The following is a 12194-nucleotide window of genomic DNA, read 5'->3' as shown; positions in this document are numbered from 1 at the left end:
GCAACACATGATTAAAAGTGGTTGTGACTCAGTGGTTAAAGCGTTGAATTAGGACGCAGAGGACCCAGGTTTGAAACTCTGAGGACACCAGCTTGAGCATGGGCTCATCTGGTTTGAGCAAGGCTTACCAGTTTGAGCCAAAGGTCGCTGGCTGGAGCAAGGGGCCACTTGGTCCGCTGTAGCTTCCTATCAAGGCACATGTGAGAAAGCAATAAAACAACTAAGGTGCTGCAATGAAGAATTGATGCTTCTCATCTCTCTCCCTTCCTGTCTGTCTGTCCCTGTTTATCCCTCTCTCTGTCTCCATCACACACACACAAAAAATGGTTCTAAGTGGATGTACGTGTAGACACTGGGCATTGACCTTCATACACGCACTAACACTGCCTGGCATTTTAGAACTTTTTTTGTCATGTGTTAATTAAGGCCAACATGTCCACAACAGGATAAGGAAGTCCCATAATCAGGCTGTCTTGAATGTCAGATTGAAGCAGTTTTTGTCATCTAAAAAGGCCTAGGAGGTCACTTATCTGTGCACCGAGTTTCTTGACTGTACACTCAAAAAACGGGCTTCCAAAAAACAAAAAAAAACCCAAAACCCCAAAAACCAGGCTTCCCACTGTAACCACTTTTCCTTTTTAAAAAAAAAAAATTATTTATTCATTTTGAGAGTAGTGGGGGGGGGGAGGAGCAGGAAGCTTCAACTCCCATATGTGCCTTAGACCAGGCAAGTGCAGGGTATTGAACTGGCGACCTCAGCATTCCAGGTCGATGCTTTATCCACTGCACCACCACAGGTCAGGCCCTTTTTCTTTAGGCAAACTGAGGCTCCCAGGGGCATCCTTGGTAAGCATACCTCCCTAGAGTCTGGATGAGATGAGGAGTGAGGAGGCTTTAATAAGGCAAGTTTTGGTTCCCAGGGCTCAGTGTTGACATCTTGGACAGTGAATTGATGGATTCAGAAACCATAAGGTCTGAAGAAGCCTGAGGACTATGCAGGAGTCTCTGCCACCGGTGTGGGACCTGGCCACACTGAGTGAAGTCTTCTCCCCGCAGTTACCTGCCCACAAGTGATCATCCTAGAGCCTGCATTTAAATAAGAGCAGGACCAGGGGTGGAAGTGAGGCCTAGGATCAGGGCTGAGGAGTAAAGTTTTATACACTGTTATCCAGATAAGCATCAAAATACAGGGTTAACCTCACTGTGACTCCTGGAATCTCTGGAACTCTGGGGACTAATGGATGACAAAATATTCACACCCAAACCCACACAACTCCAGGTCCTTTATACGATACCCTCCCTATTTCACCTTTGAGTTTGAATTTTAGTATTAGATTAACATTTTCTAAAATGATGGCAGCCATGCTGTCCCTGGTGCTGCCACTGATGTGGCCCCAGGGGGAGGGCAGAGGTCTTCCTTGGGGCCCATGTGGAGCCTCTGTGACAGGAGACTTCATTGCAGGCTGCTGTCTGGGTGTCACTGAATTTCTGTTCACATGCAGGTGAGTAGAGGAAATGCTTTCAGATCCCAGCTAGAGTGGGACTATGTTAGCTTATAAATATTCATGTCTTTATACTTATTTGATGAAATGCTGGTAGAAAGTTTACCATCTGGTAAAGAGAAAAGCAATGAAGAGGGAGACATTGAGAGTATGGCCGGGTACAAAAAAGAAAACGACAAATAAGACAACAACATCTCTCCCTCATAATAAATGTAAATGAATGAGGGAGACAGTAGACAAACTATATCTAATCAGCACATGAATAAAGTTGAATAAAGATCAGCATGTGCCATTGCAGGTAATGGATGGACACTGACATCAGACAAGGACACTGATGTCAGACAAATGTGTCCAAATATACCCATTCTAAGTTATTTAAAAAACATCATTTGTGTGTGAATTTAATGCTGTGGTTGGCTACAGTAGGTGCTCTGTGCGGTAACTATCGCTTGTATGGAATTCTTAACTATGTTTACAAGAAGGCTGCTCAAGACCTAGAAAAAACTATGTACTACTTCCAGATCCTCAAGATGGTTAGAAAATAGGGAGATTCACATCGAATCCACAGGGAGATATCACTGTATTCCCCAGTAGGATAGCTATATTTAAAATTGTATATACTCACCAATGCTGGTGAGCATGTAGAGAAGTAGGAACCTCACACAGCATTGGTGAAAATGACAACTGATGAAGCCACTTTGGGAAACAGTCTGACAGTTGCTCAAAAAGTGTGCTTACAATGACCATGTGATACAGCAGTTCCAATCTTAAGTAACTACCCAAGATGAATAAGAACATTTGTGCACACAAAAAAGTATATAGAAATGTTCATGGCAGCCATATTCTTAATTTCTAAAAAGTGTAAGTAATCCACAATGTCCATGAGTGATGAACGGATGCACTAACTGTGCCGTGTCTGTACAATGGTGCGTTGTGTGGCAGTAAAAATAAAGAAGCACACATCCCTCCACAGCTTGGTACTTCCAACACTGTCATGTGAAAGCACTCACCGAAGGAATCCACATGCACAGGACCACGTGTTATATAGCTTAACAGTGTAAACTGCACAAAAAAGTAAATTCGTAGACATGGAAATAGATCAGTAGTTACTGAGTGCCGGGTGAACGTGGGAATGGCAGTGGCTGTTAATTTGTGAGTTGTCTCCCCTTCCTCAAAAGACACAACAGAAAGATTCTACAAATACCCAGATTGTGCAGGAGGTGATTGAACTCATATGGTCACAAGTGAAAACACAAACACCATAATGAGAACTGGTGACTGGGGAAATTTACAATGGATTTAACTAAATCCATGGCCGTTTCTCCTCTCTTCTGAGTCTTATGAAAAGCACACATGGGTGTGACCAGGGTGGATGTTGGATTTCCCTTCCAGACAAGAACTAAAACCTGAGATGCTGTGTCTTTAATAAATGAAGTGGGTGAGAGGTCATGATGTGAGACCTGGAGAAGGAGACTCAGCAGTGGCTCCGAGGAGATGCATGACCATGATGGATCCATGTTCATGGCACCTGGAGACCCGGGGAGTTAGGTCACCGGGTGAGGCACAGACAGCAGTCTGACCCAGCTCAGGGCAGGGCACCCTGAGAGAGACTCAGGAGTCACCTGCAGATGGCTGCTTCACTCTGAGTAGGAAGTAAACATGGCATAAGGGCTGATCTGGTACTAGGGACAGAAAAAGAGGGACAGGGAAGGTGTCCTGATGACCATTTCCAGAACGCCTTCAGCCTTTCACCTGTGCAGAGAGATGGGTAAGGAGAGAGGACCCCGGGTCAAGGCTGCAGTGTCCCCAGAGTTGGGATCCTACAACTCTCCACACCTTTATGATCCTCCTTTAAAGCTTTGTGGAGTGGATCTCTGTCACCTGATGTTCCTAAACTTTAATTGTTCTCAGCTCCTTTGACATCTTGGCATGAGCTTCGGATCACCTTGAGTTGGAGAAGAGAGGGGGCTCTCACAGAACCTGCACGAGTGTGAGGAAGCTGACACTGGAGTCCCTTGTGCACAAAGAGGTCACACACGTCTCACGTCTCACTCTGGAAAAGTGACTCAGCATCCCTAGAGCCACAGGCACATGCTTCCTCTGAGCCTCAGGAGGAGAATGGCAGTTCCCACAGACAAGTCACAATAAGCAGACATAAGGAGAAGATGAGAGAACTCTTTGGACTGGTCCCTGAGAGATGAGTGAGGCATAATCTGCACCCAGTGACCAACCAGAAGCACTCAGACCAAACCCTTCTGTGAGTCAGACTTTGATCCTGGATTGGGCATGATGAGGTCAGACACATCCTTCCTCAGCTGTCATCCCCAAGGAGAGGAGCACAGCCCCAAGACCTGGTGTAAGCCTGTGTGCACATGGTCATGGTGAGGAGCTGTTAGCAATAAATGAATGAATATATTGACTTAGGAAAATGAGAAGACATTGCCCAGGCACAGGTACAAGGTAAGGAGTTGCTCAGAAAAGTCACTCTGAATTAGACTTTAACACAAGTAGAGCAATGTTGACAGCCTCAGGCCGCGAGAGCACAGTGAGGTTTTAGTATCACTTCCCCGTGACTCTGGAGCACTGTGTAACTCTTACTGTCACTGTGCCAGGTCACACAGTAATAGTCTGCCTCGTCCTCAGGCTGGAGCCCAGAGATGAGCAGGAGCCCCGCATTGGCTGAGGCATCTTTGGATCCAGAGAAGCGGTTGGGGACCCCTGAGCCCTGGTTTTTATCTGAGTCTGATTTGTAACTCAGGAGATACCTGGGAGAGCTCCCTGGCTTCTGCTGGAGCCAGTATATCCAGTACCCACTAACACTGAAGCCACTGCTCAGGGTGCAGGTGAGTCTGGCTGATGCTCCTGGAGATGCAGAGAGGGAGGGCAGCTGAGTCAGCACAGGCTGGGACAGGGAACCTGCAAACACAAATGGCACATGGGGCAAGAAACAAAGTAAAGCTTAGGGTCTGAGCCAAAGAAGCTAATACAAGATTAAGGCTGCTTTGTGTCTGTGAAGCATGGTCCTACCTGCACAGTGAGAGAGGAGCACGAGGAGGAGAGGGGTCCAGGCCATGGTGCTCACAGCCCTGAGCCCACAGTGGGGCTGGGCTGCCCCAGGCCTCCTTTTCTTCTCCCCCCTCTGCCAGAGGAGGGGCTGTCCATGCAAATGTGTGTCCCTCAGTGACTGCCCCGCCCCTCCCTGAGCCCTGGTGCTGAGCTCAGCTCACACCCCACACTGAGGAGGGTGTGCATTTGCCTACCCCCTTGTGAGATCCCTGGGAGGAAGCACCTGCTGAGACCACACAAATGTCCCTGCTCAGGGGACTCTGCCAGGACAGAGAGGACACAGCTGTTGAGTCTCCATCAGTGAGCACAGGGCCTATTCTGTGAGGTCCAGATTTTTTCAAGTGAATGGTCCTCGGTGAGCAGCTGTGTAGGGACCACAGGGCTCCCCCACAGTGTCCCCACCTGGTAAACATATAAAAATGTAAAATTTATAGAAACTAAGAGATAGCCTCTATTAAAAATAGATGAAATGCACATTTTCATCGGAAGACACAGATTTGGCTTTAGATGAAATAAAGTAAAAGAAATTTTAGTAGAAAAATTAAAATGTAATGAAAACTACTGAGCTGAACAGCATGAGATACAGACAATTCACTGAGAAATTTGAACAAGTTTTCAGTGATTTTACAGTTCCAATTTAATCATTTCATATTTTCCATCATATTTAAAAGTAGGTAGGATGTCATAGTTTTTGTCAAAATATTGATAGAGTCACTTTATAAATAAATTTTACAAAAAGAAAAATTAGAGTCCAATAACATTTAAATATTTAAAACAAACATTATCTAATAGCCAAGTATCAGATAAATAATGTTATACGCTATTATGAAGCATGATTTATTGCAATGATGCAAGTTTTGAGTCATATTAAAAAATATTTTCAGCCCTGGCGATTGGCTCAGTGGTAGATTGTCAGCCCACCATGTGGAAGTTCCAGGTTCGATTCCCAGCCAGGGCACACAGGAGAATCACCGATCTCCTTCTCCACCCCTCCCCCTCTCATTTCTCTCTATCTCTCTCTTTCCCTCCTGCAGCCAAGGCTCCATTGGAGCAAAGTCTACCTGGGCACTGAGGATGGCTCTATGGCCTCCACCTCAGGCACTAAAATGGCTCCAGTTGCAAAGGAGCAATGCCCTGATGGGCAGAGCATCGCCCTCTGGTGGGCTTGCCAGGTGGATCCCAGTCAGGTACATGCAGGACTCTGTCTCTCTGCCTCTCTGCTTCTCACTTCAGAAAAGAAAAAAAAAGAAATTTTAATTAAAAGAAACATATTAATGCAGCAATAAATATGATCATACTGTCTCTATTGATGTGGAAAAAGAGTTTGAGTAAATTAACACTGATTCTAAAAAGCTGTATAAAGAGGAAAACATGTGCATTTATAATATGGTAATAAACATCCACACACATGCATAACTTCATACAAATGTAGCATCTTAGTTTATCAAATGGGGAAGGGGCATTTCTACAAATATCAGGAACAGGCTAATGTGACCTTTATCTCCATTATTATGCAAGTACTAGACAATGTAATTAAACAAGAGAAATCTATATTTAGGTCTCAGCTTTGAGGGGAACAGCCAAGTAGACATTCTTTTTTTTTTTTTCTTGTTTTTTTTTTTCTTTTTTTCCTGAAGCTGGAAACAGGGAGAGTCAGTCAGACAGACTCCCGCATGAGCCCGACCTGGATCCACCCGGCACGCCCACCAGGGGCGACGCTCTGCCCAACAGGGGGCGATGCTCTGCCCCTCCAGGGCGTCGCTCTGCCGCGACCAGAGCCACTCTAGCGCCTGGGGCAGAGGCCAAGGAGCCATCCCCAGTGCCCGGGCCATCCCTGCTCTGCAGGAGGGGAAGAGAGAGACAGAGAGGAAGGAGCGGGGGTGGGGTGGGGTGGAGAAGTAAATGGGCGCCTCTCCCATGTGCCCTGGCTGGGAATCGAACCCGGGTCCCCCGCATGCCAGGCCGACACTCTACCGCTGAGCCAACCGGCCAGGGCTGAGGGTTACCATTCTAATGGGACTAGTGGCATCTCTTGTTTAAACTTACAGTGCCCAATGACACATTGTATTGGGCATATTCTCCCACGCTGACCACCCAGGTGTACATAGTCGTCAGTGATGAGACTGTTCAGATCTGCTCAGTGGGTGACAGAGGCATGATGAGTGGAACAAGAGGAGCAAGGGGCTGCCTTGGCCCTCTTCCCAGGGGGAAGAGCATGTTGAGAGACCTGAGGCATTGTCCTGGTCTGATGTCACAATCTGCTGTTCACTCAGGCTGTCTCACATTCATGGGGCGTCGGTTCCAGAGCCAGAATCTCACACAACTTAGATTCCCAGTGTAGATGGGGGAGCTTCTGCCCAAGGGCCCAACACACTGACATAGAAAGATGTGACTCTAGTGTCACAGGACCTGCTTGTTTGAGACATCCAGACCCTGTCTGAACCCAGGTGCTACTTTCCCTAAGTCTGATGAAAATGGGGGAGACAGCTCGAAGCTCTGTGTCCTGAGTTTCACAGGGTAAATCTGACAATGAGCTAATTCTTATTTTCTGCACAGACTTTCCTAGCAGCCCACGTGAAAATGCACTCTGGGTCCTCATTGTCCATCAGCTCCAATATGTATCAGATTTGGCCAAAGATCCCACAGAGAACAAGTAGATGACAGCAATTCAAAACCATCTGCTGAGACAGCCAGAACCAGGACCTTATAGAGTGATGAGGACCTCACAAGGCCAGGAAAGTCACCCATCACTGAGCACAGAGTGTATCCAACTGCGTTAGAGCCCCTGAGTGGATCACCCTCAGTCTGACATTGCTCCCCCTACTGGCCACCGGGCACAACCTCCAGCCACTTGATGTCCCTGAGCACACCAGGCAGAAGGGTATTTTTATGTATTTTCACTGAAGTCTTATCTGTATCTAAGAGTGAGGGGACAAAGGACCTTTCTCAGTCTCCATAGAAACAGTGATGCTTTAACACTTGAACTTTTATCTCAATGAAAAAGTATAATTTTCTTTTCAAATTCTCAATCTCTGTTGATTGTACCACCACAGCTCCTAACATCTCTGCTGTGCCAGGCACCCACGTATGATTGGTAATGGGTAACGGGTGACACATGAACACAGATATTGCAAAACTGCCTGAGCGCAAGTTGGGGATACAGAGGGAGCTGTCCCCAGTAGCCTGAACAAATCTGAGGTATGTGAGTTGGGATCAGTGGGAGAGTCAGGTGATTCTTCTGGCAAAGGAGGGAGAGTGCTCACTCATGTCAGGGCCAGTGCCAAGGCCATAGAAAGGGGAAGACTGTTTGCTGCTGATGATGGTAAATGACCTGCTGAGACCAGAGGTAGAGCCTCTGACCATGTGCATCTGCCATCTCCACACTATCTATTCCTGCCCTCTATGCCCCGGGTCCTCACAGACCAGACAGAGAAGGAGGAGGAGACGAGCCCGGGGCAGAGGCACCTGGCTCTTGATCAACATGAGTCCTGGTGAGACAGCTCACCCAGTGAGCACACTGATGGCCAAGCTCCTGGGTGGCCCTGAAGGAGCTGTCAGCTGGTCAGAGCAATCTCAGGATTGTCACACACTGTCCCACTCTGCTCTTGTGCCCCAACCCCTCCTGACCTCTCTGACAGACCAGGCCCTCCAGGAGAAGAGCACTGGTGTCCTGATCCTCCTTTCTGAATGTATTTGTGACATCACAGAGGGACCCAGGGTTGCTGGGATTCTAGACAAAGGGGGTGTGGGGCTAAGGGTGTTGCTTTCACTCCTAAGGGGTCTCAGGCCCTTGTGTTTCAGGTCAATCAGCAAAACACATACAGATGTTTATTACTCATCTTTTTACCTCCAAAAAGAAGACTATTTGCTCTTCACTTTTTCACAGTCTAGAGATGATCCAGTTTAAATCACTTCTTTCCCCAACACTCTCACCTCCTATAACTGGAAACCCAAGTGAGACCCGAGGCTGATGAGTCCGGTCAAGTGCAGTCTCTAAGTCTTTGTTCCTGACACTGTTGGGATCAACCACCTCTTTCCCACTTGTGTCTGTCTGTCTGGTCACAAGCTGTGCCCTGTCCAAGGAGTTCTGTCCTGTGTGGAGATGACCGGGTAGAGCCGGTGCTATTAGAAACATCTAGATGGTGACAAAGAAAGGAACAGTCTTGGAAAAAGAGACACATGAAAAGGCTTCTGATCCCCAGGAGCTGGTGACAGAGGTGACAACATTCACACAAGAATGAGTGTCGGCTCAGGGGTCTCAGAAGAGGTGTCTGTGTCGCTTCCTCCTGAGCACACAGCACTGTGTGCATTGAGTCTCATCACCTACGGGAATGTTGTCAGAATGTCATCCTCAGGCTGGAGCCCAAGATGGTTGTGAGGCCCAGTGAGGCCTTGGAAGCAGAAAATCAATCTGGAATCACTGATGGCCTAGTCCTTCCTAGAGTCAGAGATCAGGGGCAGCCCCACTTCGAGCTGGAACCTGTACACATTATAGGATTCAATGTTGCTGCTGCTCCCAGAGATGACGTGATCACTGGGTCAGAGTCCCCAACAACCAAGGATGACTGGGTCAGCAAACAGGATGCCGAGGACCCTGAAATGAAGGACATAGTCACAGAGATAGAGTCAAGGTCCCTGCCCACAACTCAGGCTAAGCACCATGGAGCAAGGCCAGGGGACCCAAGCAAGGCCTGGGACAGGCCTGGAGTTGTCAGTTTAAATAGACAGTTCACCTTTCACCCCGGTGAGGACCAGACTAGAGGGCTAACCTCACTGTCACTGCTGGAGACTATGTGACTCTGTACACCGATGGATGACAGAATCTTTACATTCCAATACACAAAGCTTTAGTTTCCTCATAATTTTGCCTCCCCATCTCCATCTGTGAGGCTGAATTATGGTGTTAGATTTATATTTTCCCGAATGGTGTTGGCCTGGCCACTCTTCTGCTGTCAGGGGAGACTGGAGAGGGCTCCCTGACTTCTGCTGACACCAGCATATCCTGTGACCCTGACACTGACGTGGCCACTCAGGGTGCAGGGGGTGTCCCAGCGGGTTGGTGATGCAGAGAGGGAGACAGCTGATTCGGCACAGGCTGGGGACGGAAACTGCAAACACAGACATGAGTGCACAGTGTTTAATATATACATATTTATAGTGTAGAAAATTATATATAGGTCGATATATTGCTCACAAAAATTAGGAGGTATTTCAAAATAAATATAAAACCATAAAATATCCCCTAATTTTTCTAAGCAGTGGAGATGATATTCAATAGATAGATAGATAGATAGATATTACCAAGCAAACAAAAATGCTCCCCTCAAAAAGGTCATGGTTTGAGAACTCATGTAGACAGAGCTCCCAGGACAGAGATACGTGGGGTCAGGAGTGGGCACCCCCACAGCTCTGCTCCTTGTGTCCAGCATATCAGGACAGAGAACTCATTCATTCAGGGACTCAAAAAATAAAGGAATCTATTCAATATTTGAATTACCAAGGGTCAATTAAACACAACATATTTTGCCAAAGGACCCACATGTCACAAGGAGGAGACAGGGGCAGACTATGTGCCTGAGGTAAGAAGCCTGTGACCCAGGTTGGGACAGAGGAGATTTTAGCTGAGCTGCCGACAATGACTGGAGACTCACTCTTGGACCCTGATTGTCACACCCATCTCGGTAGAGCAGGAGCTCAGGGCATCTCCTGGCTGCTCTTATAACCGGACTCCAGCTACCCTCCTGTCTCTGAGGTTCCCTCTAAGAGACAGTCTGCCTCCTGATGATTCTGACCCTGAGGATGCTGGGTAAGCACAGAGTGATTCCTGAGTTCTGGGGGGGACAGGAGCCTGAGAACTGCAGAGCCCAGGGCGGTGTGCACTCAGAGAGAGGAGGGTGTGTGCATGTGAGTGTGTGTATGGGTCTGTGCATGTGTGTGTGTGACTGAGCACTGAATCTGTGGATCTGACACTATTTTCAGGAAAATAGTGCTCAATTGTGTCCCAGAGTGGGAGAGAGAGACAGGTGTGTATGTCCAGGAGTGTATACACCACATGGAGACATTTCCTCAGAGATGAAGCATGAGGACAAGTGGCTTCCTGTCCCTCTTACTTTCTGTCTGTCCCCTGAGGGAGGTTCTTCATGCAAACCCATCCCTGGGGCTGGTTCTCTGTAAGACCCTCCAGGTCCCGGAGGCTGCAACTATGAAGACCAGTGTGTAAGAAGCCACTTCCATTGGACCAGGATGAAATTTAGGCAAGGAGGAAGAATTTGATGCTGCTTAACTCTGACAACACTTCCAGTTAACCAGCAGTCCAGGTCCTGCAGAGTCAGGGAAATCTCTCCATGTTCCTCTTGCAGGCCCAGGACCCTCAGCTGTGGAATCTCAGTTCTCAGGAAGCACAGGGCGGGGTGAACACCCAGCCCCCTTCTTCCTGCCCGCACAACACAGCCGTGCCCGATAGCCAGGCTATGACATCAAATCTGACTTTGTTCAGGTCCTCAGTAATTCTGAAGGATGAATAATAAATACATTAACAGTTTCTATGTATAAATACTCAAAGGTTAGATAGACACATCATTTTTTTTTTTTAATTTTAAGTAAAGCTTTTTATATGTAGATATTTTGTTGGATTTGTAAATACACTTAAAATATAGATGCTATATGCTCATAGGTGTCACATACAAATAAACATGCAAACAATATGTTGTACTGTATAAGAAGTTAGCTAATTAATACAGTGCATGGGATTGCAAAGCATTTAAATACCTTTGGGTGATAGACACATCATTTTAAGAAAAAAAGCAGGCCTTGGCCGTTTGGCTCAGTGGATAGAGCATTGGCCCTGCATATGGATATCCCAGGTTTGATCCCCGATCAGGGCACACAGGAGACGTGACTATCTGCTTCTCTTCCCCTCTGTTTTTCTTTTTTCTCTTCCCTTCTTGCTCAATTGGTCTGAGCATCGGCCTCAGGAGCTAAGGATAGATCGTTTGATTTGAGCATCAGTACCAGCGGGGGTTTTGAGTAGATTCTAGTCAGGGTGCATGTGGGAGTCTGTCTATCTCCCCTCCTCTTACTGAAAGAAGGAACAAAAGAAAGAAAGAAAAGAAAAGAAGAAAGGGAGGGAGGGAGGGAGGGAGGGAGAGAGAGAGAGAGAAAGAATATTATATGGTCACATTAAAGAGACTGGCTGTGGGTGGTGGAAAGTGAACAAGTCAATGGGGAAATGACAGTAGGAAAAAAATGAGGAATGAATTTACGCTGGTCTGCTATCAGTGAACCATCCTCCCTGAAGTCAGAGCCAGGGAAAGAAGACTCCAGCAAGACCTTGCCAGTTTCTCTGAAACTAAAGTGGGGATGGGGTGAAGACCTGAAGGGCCAGAGGGAGAGACCAGGATGGGGAGGGTCCCGCAGCAGAGGAGAGAACAGAGAGTAGAATACAGTGAGGGGCTGTCAGTGATGGTCTGTGGATCTGGGTCCAGTTAGAATTGAAGGTTGATTCAGAGGGAGGAAACAGTGTTTGTGACCAGCGTGAGTATTAACACAGCACTGTGGACATGTCATTAGCAACACAATATTGACGCTTTGTGGCATAAGTTTTGTGGGTGAACATGACTGACTTGG

General features: G+C 47.2%; 1 gene segment (V, D, J or C); it reads right to left on the bottom strand.

The window, feature by feature from the left end:
- Positions 1–4029: 4029 nt before the first annotated feature.
- Positions 4030–4575, bottom strand: LOC136322487 (immunoglobulin lambda variable 5-39-like). The segment is given in 2 exon segments: positions 4030–4418; positions 4530–4575. Coding segments are annotated over 2 exon segments (435 nt in total).
- Between the last annotated feature and the right edge of the window lie 7619 nt (positions 4576–12194).

The sequence above is a fragment of the Saccopteryx bilineata genome, chromosome 2, assembly GCF_036850765.1.
Source record: "Saccopteryx bilineata isolate mSacBil1 chromosome 2, mSacBil1_pri_phased_curated, whole genome shotgun sequence".
In the NCBI taxonomy this organism is placed as follows: Eukaryota; Metazoa; Chordata; class Mammalia; order Chiroptera; family Emballonuridae; genus Saccopteryx; species Saccopteryx bilineata.
This window is presented reverse-complemented; position numbering and strand designations above follow the sequence as displayed.